A 19,817-nucleotide genomic window follows, 5' to 3' on the forward strand; every position below is an offset into this window, starting at 1 on the left:
TAGCTACGCCACATATTCCTTTCCATATCAGACATACAACGTGCCGCCAGCATCGAAATGAGAGACTGATCTGCGTAGACGAGCTCCTCAGGCTCAGGATGCGTAGTCCAACAGCGCCGGTCAGTCGGTATAACCAACTATACCCGCAGATGCCTCGGCTCAACAGGACGCTGACAGCCCAAACAACGCGCAGATACAGATTAACTGCTCAGGAACCGAGTCCATACGCCATCTGGGGAAATGAGCCGATGGGCGCGCATTCCGCAAGATGCCTAACCTTGGTTCTGAAATCTTGACGTCGTAGATCCATGTAGCTTTCCCTTGCGGTCTGCCCTCTGATCTTTGTTATTGATTTCGATTTTTACCTTTTCTCTCCTTTTTATTTGATTTCTTTTTTCTGCTTTCTTTTGAAGTTGGCTCTTCCTCTCCAACTTCCACTACACATATTGTCCAAGCGTTCTGTTCCATACAAAGTTTCTTCTGACCTGCCGTCTATACTGCTTTTTACTTCTTTCGGAATTGGCCGTTTTGCTCAATTTTTCTTCTTTCTTCTCTGTACCATTTAAGCATTTACACCGTACTGCATATCATGTAGACCAGACCGTCTGCCTCAGTGTGTTTCTTGTTGTTTTCCCTTTTGCTATGCTCGTTTGCGCATATTCTTTCTAGATTTTTACTGAATTGTCCAACAGTTTTGTTCTTATTCCTTCTCTTTCATCATACATATTTTTGACTTGTTTTCCTCTCACGCCACTAGACCCGGTGAGTTGAGTTGATTCGTTTCGGAGCTGCGTGGGACCTTTTGCCTTTATGGGTTTTGTTTGCTCGCGGGACGGAATTTGTATGTCCTTTTTCTTCCCTATATGTCCGGGACATAAGAGTTATACAACCTTTTTATTTATATATCCCTCTGCCGACCTTGTTCTGTATTTTTTTTCAACTCAACCTCGAGCTTTGTAGACCGGTTTTTTTATTTTTATTTTTATATTTATTCCCGCCCCCCTTCTTTTTCATATGAATTCCCCGACCGCGCACAGCGATGGCGAAGACAGCTTCCAGTCCAATAGGAAGCGACAACGATGCACTGATAATTGAAAAGGCGGTGTCCTTTTTATTATTATTATATATTTACAAGTTTTCCCGACTATTCAAAAGATGTCCTTGGTTCAATGCTCGGATCTCGCCAAGGAGAAGTTCGAAGCTGCGGTTCGAAGCTGCGAATGAACAGGTTGGACGGGGACGCCACATTTTTCTCTGCTGCTTAAGTTAGTCTGGTGTCAAACTAGCGGACATACAGGCCCCCATCTGACGGAGACCGTGGCCTTCTGGGAAGGGGTTGCAACATTCTCAGAATTACATGTCAAAATATGACTATTTCATTAGAACCCGCAGCCGAGCGCCTCCTTCTTTCACGGGGATGAATGTTGGTGCTCTTGAGTCTGAAGCAGTCTGGTGAGGCGGCGATAAACCTCATGGGCCACAATGCAGTTTGGCGAGCGACGAATGCAACTAATAAAATCTCGGAAGCCCGTGCGGTATTATTGACTTTGATGATTAAGTCCACGAGCGAAAATCAACGGCCAGTAATCAAAGTAACTTGCCTCTAATTCCTCCGGAATGCCTCCCAGCTTACCCTATCTTGGTAAGGTAAAATAGGTAGTTTTGAGGCTACCTGGTATAGCGTGGGGTATTCCACCGTGCAATTGGTCTCCCAGAATCCCTTTCACTTGACATTGGATTGTCACATGGATTCACGTTATTATCAAACTTCAGCCAATGTTGTAGTTATACTTCGCCCGAGAAGCAGGTCGGCTACTTATAAAGCTCGTGTCGATCTCCCCCGAGGGCACTGCGAGCCATCTCTTCTGGATGTTCTGATATTGTTAGATGCTCATCTTCACCCTTCTGCCAGGTCATGACACAGGTAAGGATCTCGGAGACTCCCCGCCCCCAGGAGGAGGAGCATCCCCATAGCACATCCCAAGACGCAACCAGCAAGATTTCCGGCAACAATGCGAATCGGGCCCGCTCCACCCGCTCCACCCGCTCCACGTCCTCCATGACTCGGTCAAGCACAGACAGTATTACTGCCGACGATGGAATCCGCAACATTCGCTCTCGGTTGGTTCAACCCTCTGGCAGGCGCAGTGACACCACCATGGAGCTAGGCGACGATGACCCTGGCTTGCGTATGCCTGGCGACTTCAAACAGAAGCAGGTAAATCGTTATCATTACCCCTCATGGGGCTAGTCATTGCGCTCAATGTTTTGGGCTGCCACAGGTATTCACTGGGAGAAGGCTTCTGTGGCTCTCGTATCAATCAATCGGTGTCATCTATGGCGACATCGGGACGAGCCCACTTTATGTTTACTCGTCGACCTTCACCTCGGCCCCCTCACGCCGAGACGTCATAGGAGTGCTGTCGCTTATCATCTGGAGCCTGTGTATGATGGTAACAGTAAAATATGTGTTCATCATCCTGCATGCGGATAATGATGGCGAGGGAGGCACATTCAGCACGTATTCGCTGCTCAGCCGCTATGTAAAGGACCAATTCCCCTAAACACTGGAATCCAGCTAACTACGAGTCATTCTAGATGAACATCACCAATCGTGATCCCCGCGAGGCATCTCTTATAGAGATAAAAAGACATCTGTCGGGCGACCTCAAAGCAACCACTCGAACAGCGCGCCAGCGTCTGGAATCAAGCAAGTGTGCAAGGGCTATTCTCAAAGCAGTGGGAGTGTTGGCAGTGACCATGGTCATCTCCGATGGACTTCTCACGCCTGCTCAATCAGTTCTGGGAGCTGTCCAGGGAATCAAAGTGGTGGATCCGGATATCAACAAGAGCACTGTGATCGGGGTCACCAATGCGATTCTGATCATACTTTTCTGCGTTCAGCCGCTGGGAATTTCCAAACTTACGTATGCGTTCTCACCCATCGTCATCATCTGGCTTGGCTTCAATGCTGCTTTCGGGATATACAACCTGGTCAAATTCGACGCCGGCGTGTTCGAGGCGTTCAACCCTGGTTGTGGTGTTGAATTCCTGATCCACCACGGAGAACACGGGTGGAAGATGCTCGGTGGCGTTTTGCTCTCCTTTACGGGAGTCGAGGCTCTCTTCGCTGACCTGGGAGCATTCAGTCGGAGGGCTGTCCAGCTAAGTTGGCTGCTCTACGCATTTCCTTGTCTACTGCTTGCATATGCCGGGCAAGCATCATACATCAGCGTTCATCCAGATGCATATTCGAACCCTTTTTTCAATGCAGCGCCTCCGGGAACCGTTTATCCGGCGCTGGTTATAGCAATACTAGCAGCAATTGTCGCGTCGCAAGCCATCATAACTGCAACATTTCAGGTGAGAACGGCGATGGCCTGAATTGATTATAATGTAAACACGCTAACGCTAAGAATATACCTACAGCTCCTTGTCCAAATAATGAAGCTCTCTTACTTCCCGCAGATCAAAGCAATTCACACTTCCTCAATTTTCCATGGCCAGTTATATGTTCCCGCCGCCAACTGGTTACTCATGATTGGAACAATACTAGTCGCCTCCATATACAACAATGTACATCATCTGCTTATCCAAAGGCTCAACTGCCCTGTGCTAACGTTGAATTAGACTACATCCCTCGGCAACGCGTACGGCGTCTGCGTCATGTTCGTCACCTTCTTTGACACCTGCGTGGTCTCGTTAGTTGCAATTTTCGTCTGGCGCGTCAGCCCGTTCATTGTCTTTCTGCCTTGGCTCATCATCTCCTGTCTTGACGGCGCATACCTGTCTTCCGTACTGACAAAGGTCCCTGACGGGGCCTGGTTCACACTGGTTCTCTCAGCGGTGCTCGCATTTCTTTTTCTGCTGTGGAGGTTCGGTAAGGAGCAGCAATGGTTGGCGGAATCACAAGATCGTTACCCCACGTCACACTTTGTCAAAATAACAACCTCCGGTCTTGGAAACAGCCAGGCTCAGACGCAGCAGCAGCAGCAGCCACCATCGCAGATTCAAGTGCATCTTACAGACCGCTTCGGAAGCGCTCCCGTTAGCATCACCCGTGGGCTGGGCATCTTCTTCGACAAAGCTGGCGAAACTACCCCTATTGTCTTCAGCCAGTTCGTGCTCAAGCTCACCGCGATGCCCGAGGTAACTGTTTTCTTCCACTTACGTCCCCTGGAGAAACCCTCCGTGGCGCTGGATGAGCGGTATACGGTGTCGCGACTCGCCATCCCTCACTGTTACAGACTTGTCGTGCGATATGGATACAATGATGAGATCATTACGCCGGATCTAGCAAGCGTAATTGTGGAGCAGATCAAGTGGTATTTGGTCCAGCAGGGGAGGGAAGGGAGGTTGACAGCTCCGTCACAGTTACCGGTAGTGACCCCAACGGAGTCCAACGAGAAAGCTCCCAAAAATACACCCTCCACTGCTTCAGCCTCCTTATCCAAACCCTCCTCCACCATCCACGCCACTACAGAGCCAAAGCAGCAGCAGCAGCTTGGCGTGGACGCTATTAATGAGGCACTTACCAAGGTCGAATCGGCACATGCACACAAAGTGCTGTACATCATCGGCAAGGAGCAGATGAAGCTCCGGCCCAAGACGAATTATGTTCGATGGACGTTGTTGCAGATATTTTTGTGGATTAGGGAGAACACGCGGACGAAGATGGCGAATCTGAAGGTGCCGACTGACAAGGTTATTGAAGTGGGGTTTTTGAAGGATATTTAGAAATTTTTGAGAGTTGGAGTGGCTATGCTAGGCAATAGGGGTATTTGGGGCATAACCAACCAGGAGAAACGAATGGGAGGAGCATGGGCGTAGCGTTTCGGGTCAATGGTCTATTGCCATTCATCCGCTGTTGTGTGGAAGGGTCATGCCTGTTGTTATATACAAGATCACTGTCATTTCATGTGTCTCAATTCACATTAACACGTATCTACCTAGGTATCCTATAGCCCTTAAGCCCTCACAAAAGTTCAGATAACTGTTCTGTGGCCTTGGTTTGTACACTTCTATTAAAAGAGCTCAGTAATTTTCTTGACAAGCCATCTACAACCTCCCGCCCGCACAATTAACATCAAACTTTCTAGTAAAAGAGGTTCATATATCACCAGCAAACTCAATTGATAAGCTCAGAAATGGCCATGAGCTTTTGTAGAATCAGACGTTGTGTTCGGGGTTCGGGGCCTTCGGGTATCTACGGCCTTCTATCACTCAACCAGAAGATCAAACAGCAAAGTAGCCACCCGGCCGCTATAGGCGGCCCGTACCCTATATATAGTTTGCAAGGCCCAAATAAGGGCCCCAAACGCCCACTGGGCTTGAGCTCTCATCATACAGACTATGTAAATATTTCTCTACTTTAGCTGCATTCTGTAAATAAGATATTTAGGAGTTACGCACTGTCAATTCTCGCTTTTTTAACTTAAAGTAAATGTGTAATAAGGTTAACAAATCACGGGTTGAGTTATTTAACTAGTGAGAAAGAAAATAAAAAAATTTTGATGGCAAGAAAAGTAATAAATAAATAAATAAATAAATAAATATAACATATTGATAAAACAATTCTCATATGATTCAGGAACACAGCAATTATTCATAGATATGTTGACTGCATCCAAATAATCCCATTATTGTCCACTGTTTTAGTTACGCTCTACAGCTGTGGTCCCATCGTTTGGCAAAATCACTGAAAGAATTGCAGGATGAAAAATCGCAGCCTAAATTTATGTTCAGCTAAATAAATAAATCATTCTAGGGAAAGGAAAAACAAAAATAACAAAAATAACAACCCAACAACGTCTTGGATCCTCGACCTCGTCTTTTTCTCTCCCAACTCCCACCACTCTCCCACGCCTCTCAACCCCTCCGCCCACGTCCCCTCTCGATATTTATCCCCGCAGCCTGGCAACCGATTTCTCCTAGCCGCGCGTGTCTGTCCTCCCCCTCCTCCTTTAAAGCCAGCGTCTGGTGCTACCCATTTCCTCTCCCTCCCTCCCTCCATCCCGCTCCCCTTCTCCCGCTCCCCTTCGCCTCCTCTTCTAACCCTGTCATTCCCGCGCGGGGAAATATACTTACAGCATTCCATCTGCTCGTTTAAATACCGTTCAACCCGGCGAAAAAGGGGGGAAATAAATAGCTGAACTGGACACCCTTGTTTGTCAGATACTATTTGTTGTTCTCTTGACATTGTTTGTCCTTCACGATGGGTGAATCTAGGTACTGATCCAAACCTCTACGCCTGCTCCAAACAAAGCCACAGTTGGGTATTCTGGAATGATTTTTATGCTGACTATCTACCTCCTTTCCTCCGGATTGGGACAATATGCAGGCAGGAACTGTTGGCATGGTTGAATAACCTGCTGCAGCTGAACATTACCAAGGTCGAGCAATGCGGCACTGGGTATGCATCTTCTAACATTCCATACTGTCTGAAATGACTTGGCTTTGTCAAGGACTCCACACCTTCTATCCTCTCCCGCTCTTCTGGACTCTGGCATGTCTCTCTCCCCGACTCCCGTGCCGTCCCGTCTCGTCCCGTCCCACCGCTAGCCTACGCGGAGGTTTATGAATATGGACCAATCTCGGATGCAGCGGTTGGGATGAGTTATGAGTGAGAGGCTGGGCTGGAGAGTGTTTACACAATGGAGCTATCAATCGCGGGATGTTGGGATGCTCAGAAATACCGATTTCGTGGATTTGGAATTACTATGAGAGAGATGGCTGACAAGATAACCTTTTTGATGGGGTTGTATGATCTAGGGCTGCATTATGCCAGGTCTTCGATTCTATATACAGTGAGTGCTTCTCAAAGATTGCAGAAAGCTACGGTACATCGTTGCTAACAAAATGGAAAAATATAGTGGACGTTCCCATGTCACGAGTCAAGTTTAACGTCAATACTGAATACGCCTATCTCCAGAACTTCAAGGTGTTGCAAAGTACGAACTCCCAACTGAGCATCCTTTACAGCCTGGTCATCAATTCTGAAAAACAAAAATACATGTGGACACTGTCCAGTGGGAGAAATATATATATATGTATATTCCTCACTAACATACCTGAAAATCAGACGTCTTCATACGACACCAAATAGACCGCCCCGTCCCCGTTGAAAACCTCATCAAGTGCCGAATGCAGGACAACCTTGAATTCCTCCAATGGACTAAGAAGCACTGGGACCAATACTACCCAGGCGGCGAATATGACGCACTCGCCAGACGAAAGGGCGCTGGTCCCCCCGCCCCGGCCTCCTCACGTGGGCCCGGTACAACATCCGCCACAGGCGCGCGAAGAGGCGGGACGACACCCGTCAACTCCACGGGAGGACGAGGACGACTTGGCGGATCTGGCGTTGGTGGGGGGGCCAACTCAGCCGCATTGACGGCGGAGATCAATGCGCAGAAGGAAGCGATTGCAGGCCTGGAGAAGGAGCGCGATTTCTACTTTGCGAAGTTGAGGGATATAGAGTTGTTTTTGCAGCAGGCTGTTGAGGCGGATCCGGAACTGGATAAGGATGATGATTCGCTCGTAAAGCATATTCAAGCTATCCTCTATTCGACTGAGGTATGTCCTGTTTGTAAATATCTGCTCCTGTTATGGTCTGGGGGATCATTTTGGCTAACGATTATATTTTTCTTGTCACAACAGGACGGCTTCGAAATCCCGCCAGAGGCTGAAGGCGTTGCAGCAGGTGAAGAGCTTGAGACTTTTTAAATAAATGGTAGAAGAAAGGTGACATGCTAGAATTTTGCCTTTTGATATTTTTCTCTTTTTCTTCTGTTATCTCTTGTTTCCCATTCAGTCAGCGAACAGTTTTGGTGTTAAACAGTTTTGTGCTCTCTTCCTTTTTCCTCTGTGGCAGCCTCGCCCTCTTTTGCCCACCTTCACCTCTTAAACTAACTGTTGAGTTTTGATTCTTTTGTCATTTCCAACAATGACCCTTTTTTCCTTGGTTTTCTTTTTTGTATTTCCCAACCCCTAAGGCTTCTATAAACCCAATGCAGGGTTTGCCCTCTCATCATTTAACCCTGTCCCGTCATGCGCTGTCATGTCTACCCGGCTTCCCCGCCGCAATCATTTCCTCAGAATATCATGCACACAAAGCGTGCCAAAAACGAGGGGAAAAAAATAGTTTCACGTTATTTTTTGTCTTACGTTTCTCTAATTGTAGACTATGTACCCCTACCTCCTTCATATAATATGCATCCCCTCACCACCAGCCTTTCTCAGCTCCTCTTCATTATCCCCCATACCAAATAATTAACTTCATTGACCAGAGCCTTTCAATTTCCGCTCCACAAAAATCCTGACTACTCCAACTATTCCACCCCACCCTCACCGTGCTCGTATTCTCATTCCATCTGCCCTTAATGCATTTCCGGCTTCCCGAACTTAGAAACTCTCACAATGCAGGGATCGTCGTCAAGTGAAGCCCACGCCAGCGAACAATCGTTAAAACCAAGTTTCGGAACAACCTCTGGAGTTAAACAGCTCCCTTCGAGCAAACGGAATGTTGGCTAATGCGATATATGCGTTGTGTTCCTGTTTCTGATATGTGCAGTTCGATAAGTACCTGGTACAGCACTCAAGGGGTGTTGAACTTTTCATCATCTTTTTAATCATCTTAGATTTCGTTGGCTTTTCTCTGCCCCCTTTCCCGTGTCTTAACTTAACCTCCTGGTTTATACTTTCCACCCCGATTCGTACGGAAGCTCCCACCAAGCTCTCTCTATATAATTTAGGTTTTGCGCAGTCGAGATAAAGTTGAAAGTCTACATGTTAAGTTTCAGAGGAATTTCAGGGGCAACCTTATCTCTATTCTACGAAGCTTCCCACGGTTCTATGCCTGACGCAACTCTAAATTGGCATCACTCCTGGGGGATAGACTCTTCATCCTCACAACTGCCCAGTGGACTGAACAGAGCTAACTACCCCATAGGACGGGTTCAGGTGTCAGGTGGATGACAGCATTTTTGACTGCCAGTTTCGTTGAGTCTAAATGGCAGGGTGGAATGACGGCATTTTCCAAACACTTTGTTCAGCACTCAACTGAAGACCTCTCTCCACTTCATCCCTTTTCTTTCCCTTTCTCTTTTCTGCCCTACCACTACTATCTCACATCATTCATCTCGTCTCTCATCACCTCAATTCCATTGAAACAAATGAAACAATTCATCCCATAAGAGTGGATCCCATCCTAGCCTAAGGAATAAGAAAGCAACAGAGAAACCTACCTACGTGCCCAATTACAGGGAAGGCGTTTTGACTTTGATCCCCCACACTGGAAACTTCCTCTCCGCCCCTTTTTCCTTCGTCTCGTCGCTGTAAACAATATATATATATATATATATACAGGTATCTCAGACCACACTCTTCTCCTTTTCATTTTCAATCTCACTGCCGCTTTCCCGCCGTGAAGAGAGCTGTTTTCTGCCGTGCTGTTGTTCCGTACGCTCAAGTTGCAGGTTGGATCTCTTGATTGATAGCGCCTCCCGTTCCACTTCACTAATGTACATGTATATGAATCAGTTCATGGACCAAAACAGCAACAACCTCCGGTGCGGGATTGCGCAACGGAAGCTGTCAGACATCTTCACATCGGCTGGTTTAGAAGACCTGAGTATACCTGAGACACCGTGGAAACAAAAAGGAGAAACGCGGCGGCCAACCATTTCCACTTCTTCTTTCAAAGGCGCTATACAGGCAGCGGCTGACCGCGGGTCCCGGGAATATGCAAATTCATTCGGTCTCCATGTCCGTTTCGCAAACGACGACACCGGAGCAGCTGACGACGCTATCCACCTACAAGCCCTGATGCGCGCCATGGGTTTGGACCGGGCTCATGAATATATTATTCCGCAGAGTGGGACCCAGAGCTGGGTTCCGGTGATGATGTTCGGGGACCTCCTTAGCGACGCCAGGAGGTGTCCCGGTCGAAGCATCGTCGTTTTTCACTTTGCTGGCCACGCTTACCTGGATAACTGTAAACGACTGGCTTTTCGAGGTAAGGACGACCAGGGGAGGGGCAACAATGACGGCGGGAACAACTATCACAACTTCTTCCACGACGCGGATAGTGACATCGATTCCGATGATGATGACGAGAATTCCAATTCCTCGTTCCCGCTCGATCCCCTCCTGAATCAAGTCTATGCGGGCACAACGTTAAACGACGATGATTGTCAAGTCGACGTCGTTTTCATTCTTGATCTCTGCCATGATTCTAACGATTGTGGGATGATCACGGACAAGACCAAGTATATGCTGCTCACACCAAAGGGCAGCGAAGTCACCAAGAGCGATAGAATCGGGGAAGTCCTCGCGGCAAGCATATGCAAGTTGGCCCCAAGAGGCCTGACAGGAGACGGCGCGACGTCAGATAACCCCCATAGCTACAATGATGGCATACGACAGCGAAATGGACAGAGCTTTACCTCTAAGCTGGCAGATTATGCGGAACGAAGTAGGAAGAGAACTGGCTTTATCGAGCTGGCCGATCTATTCAGTGTTATGCGCGCTCAATATAAATCCTCCGTCACAGACAGGAAGCCCGTGCACAGTCTCATTCGAGGACCGCATTCTGTGCAATTAACGTTCCCTAATAGCCAGCGTTTGCCGTGGGAGTATCCTGCTTCTTGTTCTTCACTCTCCTCTTCTGTTTCATACGCGGAATCATCACCATCCGTTTATGATTCTTCGTCCGATTCGTCTTCTTCTTCTGACGACGACGACGAAGAGGAGGGGGATGCTAATGTTGCGGATGACAATCTGTCCCGATCACCATATCCCCGATGGGTTTCCGGCGACTATCGCGCCATCTTCAGAGTCGATCTTAGACCCAACCACGTATCCAGGGCCAATACCGACATGAAAGAGTTGGTGATGTGGATACGGGGACAAAATGGCGGGTCGATGAAGGTCATCTCGACACAGGACTTTGAACGGGCACCCCCCGGTGGCTATAATCGTAGGAATATTTACTGTGATCGTTGTGGATCTAGCAGGTTGGTTATTGAAGCGCCTTATGCTGTCTATACGCAGCTCAGGGTACTTCCGGGGGTGAAACTGCTGCTTGAAAATCGGTCCAGAGATGTGCTTGTCGGGTCCATCGAGTAGGCTTGCGAGGTTTGGGCGAACTGGTTGATTGGGAGGTAGTTAATGGTGATTCTTCGTGACGGATTCGGGCGATGTATCCCTTTCATTTGTCCTGAAGGCAGCTACATGGCAGGTATGTCGATGTGGTCTTTGTTGGATGATAACTATCCCACAATATGGTTGCTGTGGAGTGGCTTTCTTTCTATTTTCTTTCTTCTTCTTTTTCTTCTTTTTTCTTTTATTTTCTTTTCTATTCTTTTCTTTTCTGTTGTTGTTGAAGTTAAATTGCGGGAATTTAATTGGAAGATTTTGACCATCATGTTAACTGTTGAAGTTGTTGTGTATTAATAATGGGTTGGAAGGCTGTGTTAATCTACTCTAAGGTGTAAGATACTACAACTACAGCACATCTAGCGCTCTGCATGTTATCATCCAATTCACCTTAAACTCACCAAACCCAGTTCTTCACCATTCTTTGGGCTCGGTTACAGTCCTTCAAGGGCATCTCTGGACCCGTTCACTTGGTATTTCTTGAAGTGTTCCATGCGCTGGAATCCGCCTAATGACCTAATCTTATCTTTAACCGGTCAAATTCTATCGAGTTATCCCGTAGTTGCCACAGGTCAGTCAGTGGCAACAGCAAGTGGAGCGCAAGGAACCAGATGAAGGGGGATGTATCAACGGTTGGGCTGTCGGAAGGCAGAGCGTGAGAGGGAACCAGGAAGCTCTAGGAGGGGTGCTGTAGTAACTAGTTATCGAAGTGTGGATTTTAGTGTGTCTTCTACAGATGTACAATTGCACTGTAACTAGTAACTAACTAACTGACATTCTTTTTGCTAAATAGATTTTAAGACTTTGTTTCACTTTTCATTTTTTCCTTTTCAAGCTTCAAACTATTAACTAAATTTTTATTCTCATGAAGTGGTAGTTCTTTCTCAATAATAAGTCTTTCACTAGCATGAATTATTTGTTCAAGATTTTTTGATAAAAAGTGACTATTAAAGTATTAAAGCTGTACTTTTTTTGATATCATAGTATAATCTTTTCCATCTCTACAGCTTCTGTGACAGCGTAGAACGGGCTCCGTCCGGAACTACTCGACAGCGTAAGGCCACCGAGCTGGAAAGGGTAATTGCAACTGCCTAGCAACAGCATAGCAACCACCCCGCAATTACCCCGTAAACAAATACTCAGTAAATGATTACCCCACAGAAACTGCCTAGCAACGACCTAACAACCGCGCTAAGAAAAGGGGTAATGCGCTAAAGCTCTCTTTAAAACTCAGATCTCATCTTTATGTGATCTTTCTTACCTTCATCATTGATTCTTTCTTGCTCATTTATATATGTTAGTTATCAACTGATTTCAGTAACTAGTCTGTTACAATTATCACAGTTACTGACACTGTACAAGAATAGAGTAATGATAATGATAATGATAATGATAACTTAAAAATAATATTAACAATTTAATTATTATATACATTACTAAGATAAAAAAAACTTTAATATTTTAAGCTTTATCATTATAAAGATCTATTATTTAGAAAAGAGTGATGTATTTATTATATATTTTATTTTTCAGTAGTTAAATAGTTATTTTAATGTAATTAATCATCTAGTTAAATAGTTATTTTAATGTAATCAATCATCTAGTGAGATAGATTATTTACTGAGATAAATCTTCATTACACAGTATGTTTAACTACTTAATTAATCAAATATCAAAATGTCAGCAATCAAAGATGGTAATTCTTTATACAAGAAAGAAAGACTTACTTTAGCTATTGAAACAGTTAAAAAAAATCAAATTTCTAGTTCTAAAGCTGCTGCCAGATTGTACAACATCTCTCATTCCACTCTCTGCTATCAACTTCACAGCTGTATGACGTGAAAGAACTCTCAGTTAAAAAATTGAAAACTGATCTTTATTAAGAAATTATCTCTTGTTTAATGAATAATCTTCATAAATAAACATAATCAGCCTCTCTAAGTGAGTACTGTATAAGAAACAGTCAATCTTCTTCTTGTAAATTGAGATAACTCTTTCAACTTAAAAACTGTTGATAAAAGCTAGATTAAATGATTCATTAACTATCATTCTGAGTTAAAACTCAGTTCTTCTGATTATATGATCATCAATAATCTCTATGTGAAGATTCTAAGATTATTCAAAAATGATTCAAGTTTGTATAGAATACTATTCAGAAATATGACATTGTACAGAAGAATATATACAACCTTGATGAGACTAAGTTTCAAATGAGAGTTATTGAAACAGTCAAAATAATTACTAAGTCAGAGAAGACTTTTCATTCAAAGTTTGTACAATTTGAAAATACAGAATAAGTCATCATTATTGAGAGAGTTAATTTAGCAGACTGATCATTATCTTCAATGATCATTCTTAAGAGAAATTTACATCAGACTTCTTGATTTGAGAATAGGCTATTATACAACTGAAGGATTGAAATCAGTAAAAATAAATGAATAACTGATAAGCTGGGATTGATCTGGCTTAAAGAAATGTTCAATAAACATACTTAAGCTCATATAATTGACCAATATCAACTCTTAATTCTTGATAGACATAGCATTTATAATGATCCTGAGTTTAATCAGTTTTGCACTCAAAACTTAATTATTTCTCTTTATATATTAGCTCATTTCTCTCATCTCTTACAGTCTTTAGATATTATTTGTTTTTCTCCATTAGAACAAGTATACAGAAAAGAGATTAAGAAGAGAATGAGACTTGATATTAATTTTATTGATAAGAATAAGTTTTTAACTATCTATTCTTCAGTTCATACAGCAGCTCTGAGTAAAAAGAATATTCAGAATAGATTTAGAGCTACAGAACTGGCTTTATATAATTTATAGCAGATTCTTTCCCAGTTTAATACTCAGATACATATATCAACCTCTTCAGAGATCTTATATAACTCTCAGACCTCCTGGGCTACTGCCACATCTCATAATATACAACAACTGAAGCTTCAGAGTGAGAAGATTAAGAAATATTTCAAGCACTGTATATAGAGTTCACTCTGTTCAATTAATCAAGCTCTAGAACAGCTAGTCAAAAGATATTAGATGACTATGCATAGTGCTGTTATTTCAATAATAGAAAATAAAGAGCTGAAAACTGTAAATTCAAAGCAAAAGAGAAAATGAGAAAGATGTTATATATACATAAGTTAGAGAGAGAACTTGACTGTTCAAGAAGAGATAAATCATGTATAAAAAGATATTATAAAAAAAAAGAGAGATAATAGAGCAGTCTGTTAAACATCTGAAGTGATTGTATTGATAGTCTATTTCAGAAATACTATATACTATTGTGCAGTGTATTAGTTTATAATAAAAATTCTAAACTTCAACATCTTCTTTTGAACTAGCTACTGTATAAACTAGCTATCATATAGACTAGCTACTGTTCTGCTCAAATCAATCATATTTATCTTCTCTGTTAATCAATTTTATTTTTCAAATTACTGTATTCATTAAATTCTTTTTTCATTTCACTCATAACTTAACTGACTTCTTAAAAGTTCTTCAATATTTGAAGAAATTGTTGTAAAGAATGCTTGACTTAACTGACTTGCAAGTGAATTCTCTGTATTTCTATCTTTGCTCTTATCTCTATTCTTAGTTTTATTTCTATCTCTATTTTTCAATATCTCAATATGCTTCTTATTATGCTTCTGTTATTTAGTGTTTGCAAGATTTGAGTTCTTGAACCAGCAGTATTTGATTATATGCTTTGTATTCTCACAGTAGTAGGATTAATATTCATCAAATCATTCAGTGACAGCATTTACAGCAGATGAATTGAAATGAGTTATAGCGATAGTGGTACAAGTAGTCAACTAATTCATCAATTTATCAAGATTTAGATTCTGAATAGAGCTCTGCTTGATAACATAGAAATTATACAGTTTCATTTTATCAAATTCTTGTTATCAGTCTTTCAGTTCTAGTATAAATAGATTATAATAGATATTTTTAACTCAATTTTCATCTAGAGATATAAGTTTTATCTTTAGATTTTGAAAAGTTGCAAGATAGATGTGAAAATCATTATTTTTGAACTTTAAGTCTCTTAACTTCTTAGTGATTTGAAGATGTTCTTCTGCATGAGATATAGTATAGTACTGAGCAAGATTCTTTTATATAGTTACTGCTAGATAAAAATCTTCATTTAGTGATTCTAGAGAATTGCATACAGTTGCATTTAAAAATTGAAAGATTTTTGTGTAAAGAAGTTCATTTTTCTTATTTTAAAGCTCAATTTTCAGAGAAACTGTGATAGAAAATACTGTTTGTTATTTGTTAAGAACATCTTTTATCTAAATCAAATAAGCATTTGCAAGGATAGAGTTTTTTTATTTCAAATAGTTGACTTCAGTGAGAATAATTGCATACTTTTCTTTTAATTTAATCTTTGCATCTTTATAAAATTCATCAACTTTATTCTTGATGAAATTCTTAATAGTATTTGATAAAAAATCTGAGTTTTCTTCTAGTCTTTATATGAGTCTTTCTATCTGTCTGTTTTATCTTTTCATGTATTTCATCATCATTTGCATCATATTCATATTGCTTTCATTCATATTTATTTTATCTTTTTGATTAGTTTCTTCTCTAGACTCAGAAGTAGATATATTATATTCATGTTCATCTCTATTCATGTTGTTGCTTGCAGGGGTATTCAATGATTCTGCAATTTATATTCTTGAAAACATCTGTTTACCTCTTCTTGATTCAATTTTTTTCACATGATCAAAGCTTTCAAAACAGTTATTTTTCATCAAATTGTTGCTGCAATTCAGCAATGCAGTCTCTGTGAGACATTTTATACCTCAGATTAAAGAAGAAGAAATAGGGTGTGGAAGTAGTGCAGAAGGCTCTTCAAAAAGAAAAACAAGCTATCCAGGCCATAACCTGTTGGACATCTGAAGTGGTTGTATTGGTAGCCTATCTCAGAGATGCTATATACTATTGTGCGGTGCGCTAGTCCATAATAGGAAGCCTAGGCTCCAACACAGTCTGATAAGCAATCACAAAAGCAAGCAGCACCACAGTGCAGTGGATGTGGTGTTATAGGACATACTATTTGTACATGCTCCCAGCATACAGGGAATAATTTATAATGTAATTAGCTGGTTTTACTATCTAGTTGTGGTGATATTCAATTAGAAAGATATTGGATGGTGTCTCAGTAGATGATCTATCTCACTAGGTGATTGATTACATTAGTTAACTCTTAGAGGACCATTATCGACCTTGTTGCATTGTGTGACTCTAAGCGAGCTAGCTGCTACTAATAAATACATAGGTGCACGTGACCTCGGGTAGCCAGGGAATCCTCTAACATTAACTAACTATTTAGATAATACTTTGTATAAAAAGCTTAAGATCTAAGAAATTTCACAACAATTTTAAATCTGATAAGATAGTTATATGTTAAAAATTAAGCATATTAACTAAGTTATATCAAATAACTAGTATCTAATTAGAAATTTTTTAAATAATGGCCCTATGTTTAAATGTTGTTATCGGATTTAAACCCACAGCTCTTAATTACCGACGCCAAATGCCATCTAGCGGCCGCCCCGACCATTCGGCCACAACAATCAGATGCTGATTTCCCCCGTCATCGATTTTTATTCTGGATATGAAAGATTTGAGCTAAGCCAGCAAGCGCGGTGGTAGAGCACTTGGTGAACGCCACAACGTGGGGAGGGACCCACGTGCCTCCCCATAGTGCAAATCACAGCATGAACATTATCCTCCATGAATTTTGAGATCCTACTCAAACTATCCTAACCCCAGCCCAATCCTATCCCAATCCTATCCCAATCCTATCCCAATCCTAACCTAATCCTAATCCTTATCTACCTGGTGATGAGTGCTAAGGTTAAAAAGTGGGCCCAACTTATAAACCACGTTCAACCTTTTTGAAACCCAGATCAACTCTAATAACCCCATAACCCAGATTTCGGGATCAGTACCCGGATTGCCTTAATCAGAAAATTTGGGGGTGGAGGGGAGGGGAGGGGAGAAGAGGGGAGGATCCATCGACAATCTGGATCCCGTACATTCCATGAACAACGGTGCAACCGCAGCGGTTTTATATGTTAGCCAGGGCGATCAGAGGGCAGTTCCTGAACCAAATTTTCTTCCTCAACCCACACATCGGCAGCCCTCCTGTCAAAAACACACTTAGGCTTCTAGAGAGTTAACTTTTCGTGAGATTTTCAAGTGGAGGCAACCGGGACAGAAAGTGGGATAGAAAATCACTCCGCATTCATTAATCGCGGTCGAGAGCTGAAGGAGCTTTATCCGCTACCGGCTTTTCTTTCAATTGGGAACCCTGTGCAAAAGTCTACCTTGAAACCCCACCTTCCCCGCAAATTGGAAGCAATTATGAACTCAAAAGAAGAGGTCATAGGAACCCACCTTAACATGTTTTGATGTGCGCATATCGTGTGGATGTTAACATACTATGGGATCCTCATATGAGGTTTCATGGGGGCAAACATTCAGTAGTATCGGTTGAGACTATATATTTACCATCCCATTCCCCATCTTCGAATTTATTCTTTTCAATGGATGCCATTCAGGTTAATCAGTTGAACACATCGTCTTGGTTTTCAATTTTTAATTTTCAGTGGATACGAGGAAAATCCAATTGTGATACCTCCAGAGAAACATGCATTTTTACGCGCTCTTCGTGCTGTTCCAGCTACTCTTAGCTGCGAGTGGAATATCTGCAGCTGCTATTGTACCACGTAAAATACCGGCAGCTTCGTTTCTACCAACACTAGCCCCGACGGCAACATAACGAAACATTGTATAGGCTTTGTTTCGGCGATTCCATTTACGCTTTCGCAGAGCAGGCTCCAAGTGGTATCTGGGTTGTGGGAGTAACTGATAGAGACTCAGCTTCACTGGTTCATTTTACTCCTGAAGGTGGTTTAAAATTCCTCACTACCCCTGAGAGATTTATGGATTTTAACAACGATACTATGACTACTGGTATGTGGACTAGAAAAATCTCCTCCTTTCTCCCTCATCGTCAGTCTCTGCCAGTGGAAATGAGACGATGTCCCATTCCGCAGTGCCTGGGGTTTGCCGATAAGTTATATGAACGTGTTTTCCTGACAAAGACTTCCAATGTATGTTCTAGGCATCCGATTCGTTGAACTTCCAACGCATCTCGGCATAACGGGCCTATATCGCGAGAATCAAACTGGTCTAGTGCATTGGACGGGTGCAACTCAAACAGAAACAGGATGGATTCGTAAGTAGCCGTCACCTTTTTAAAGTTTTTCCCCCTCTTCAACAGAAAATACTGACAGCTTCCTAAAGTTTGTTTCATGTGGGATGAAGAATGGCATCTGTTCTTCGATGATAGTAAATGGCTTCTACCTCCTGCTGATTGTATCTCAACACAGATGACAGCAGAACTGGCGACTCCGTTTCAAGGTTTACCCAAGCCATAGTTTCCGCTTATTCACCAGCAAGCCTTGGCGCCGAGAGGGTCACGTTTAATGTCAAACACCTCACGTGACATTATCTGTATGGATTGGTATTAGTTAGTCAGCTATGTTACAGTCAGCTAACTAACTGGTTAGTTATGTTACTAGTTTAGTTAATGTAATTCCCAAGTGAGGGGATCACCTAACTAAGTGAATCATCAATTCAAATATCATTTTTATTTAACTACTCATCCATCTTAATGCACAATTATGCCATCAATTTGCAATAAAAATGCTTCAAATTCTCTTGAGAGAGAGAAAAGACTTAAGCTCATGATAAATGCTTTAAAAAAGTAAGAAATATTCTTAATTTATAAAGCTGCATATGTATTTAATATATCATTCTCTACACAAAATTATCAACTCAATGACTGAACTGCTTGTATGAATCTACATATAAATTCAATCAAATTAACTCAGATTAAAGAGAATAGTCTAGTTGAATAAGTGTTAAATTAAATTAAATAAGAATTTTTCTCACAGCTGATATTTGTTAAGAATACAACTAATTATTTTTTTATTATATAAAATTTTATCATCTTTATCACTATTCTTTTCTATATTGACAAGGACTGAATGTTAAATTTAATGATATATTGTTCAGAGCTTCAGATCTGCTACTTCAGAAACTATAATTATGATTAGATTAAATATGAAAATATAAAAATTATTCAAATTTGATTTAAGATCTTGAAGACTGCAATTGTTAAGTATGAGATTTTGTCAAAGAATATATACAACTTTGATAAAATTGACTCTGTAATGAAACTCTGTTTCATTTAAGATTATTACTAGTACTGAGTATTACAGCTAGATAAAGCTTCTACAATCTGAAAATTAGAAATAAGTGATTATAATTGAGTTGATCAATATATTAAAATAAACTGTATTCTTATATTTAAAGTAAATGAGATAGAAAAGTAAAAAGTAAAATATATCTAAATATTAAATTTAATATATAAAAAATTTAACAAGAAATAAAGTTTAAAATCTTGTTATTTTAGTTATTATATCTATTGAATAATTAGTTATATAACTTTATAAATCTCTATTATATAAGTTTATATCATATTAATAAGCTTTATAATATTATAGTGATTATAATATTTTTAAACATATAAAAATAAAATATTCTGAATTTAATATAAATAAATTTAATTAAATT

At 41.4% G+C, this 19,817-nt stretch overlaps 5 protein-coding genes across 5 annotated transcripts; 4 read left to right on the forward strand and 1 right to left on the reverse strand.

Annotated features, from left to right (window-relative positions):
- Positions 1 to 1,915: 1,915 nt before the first annotated feature.
- Positions 1,916 to 4,737, forward strand: PADG_00950 (potassium uptake protein; the record flags this gene model as incomplete). Its single annotated transcript, XM_010757755.1, has 5 exons — positions 1,916 to 2,218; positions 2,283 to 2,543; positions 2,599 to 3,363; positions 3,430 to 3,576; positions 3,631 to 4,737. The coding sequence occupies 5 exons, from the start codon at positions 1,916 to 1,918 to the stop codon at positions 4,735 to 4,737; spliced, it is 2,583 nt and encodes an 860-aa protein (XP_010756057.1).
- A 917-nt stretch (positions 4,738 to 5,654) lies between these two features.
- PADG_11174 (uncharacterized protein) lies at positions 5,655 to 6,097 on the reverse strand (the record flags this gene model as incomplete). The annotated part of the gene is made up of 2 exons (XM_010758467.1): positions 5,655 to 5,729; positions 5,807 to 6,097. The coding sequence occupies 2 exons, from the start codon at positions 6,095 to 6,097 to the stop codon at positions 5,655 to 5,657; spliced, it is 366 nt and encodes a 121-aa protein (XP_010756769.1).
- Positions 6,098 to 6,400: 303 nt separating this feature from the next.
- Positions 6,401 to 7,725, forward strand: PADG_00951 (microtubule-binding protein BIM1; the record flags this gene model as incomplete). Its single annotated transcript, XM_010757756.1, has 6 exons — positions 6,401 to 6,412; positions 6,465 to 6,622; positions 6,772 to 6,806; positions 6,873 to 6,950; positions 7,082 to 7,575; positions 7,660 to 7,725. 6 exons carry the CDS (start codon positions 6,401 to 6,403, stop codon positions 7,723 to 7,725), a joined length of 843 nt encoding a protein of 280 aa, XP_010756058.1.
- Positions 7,726 to 9,519: 1,794 nt separating this feature from the next.
- On the forward strand, positions 9,520 to 11,127 carry PADG_00952 (uncharacterized protein; the record flags this gene model as incomplete). The annotated part of the gene is made up of 1 exon (XM_010757757.1): positions 9,520 to 11,127. The coding sequence occupies one exon, from the start codon at positions 9,520 to 9,522 to the stop codon at positions 11,125 to 11,127; it is 1,608 nt and encodes a 535-aa protein (XP_010756059.1).
- A 6,696-nt stretch (positions 11,128 to 17,823) lies between these two features.
- Positions 17,824 to 18,616, forward strand: PADG_00954 (uncharacterized protein; the record flags this gene model as incomplete). Its single annotated transcript, XM_010757758.1, has 4 exons — positions 17,824 to 17,902; positions 18,006 to 18,149; positions 18,301 to 18,414; positions 18,483 to 18,616. The coding sequence occupies 4 exons, from the start codon at positions 17,824 to 17,826 to the stop codon at positions 18,614 to 18,616; spliced, it is 471 nt and encodes a 156-aa protein (XP_010756060.1).
- Positions 18,617 to 19,817: the final 1,201 nt, after the last annotated feature.

The sequence above is a fragment of the Paracoccidioides brasiliensis genome, assembly GCF_000150735.1.
Source record: "Paracoccidioides brasiliensis Pb18 unplaced genomic scaffold supercont2.1, whole genome shotgun sequence".
Lineage (NCBI taxonomy): Eukaryota > Fungi > Ascomycota > Eurotiomycetes > Onygenales > Ajellomycetaceae > Paracoccidioides > Paracoccidioides brasiliensis.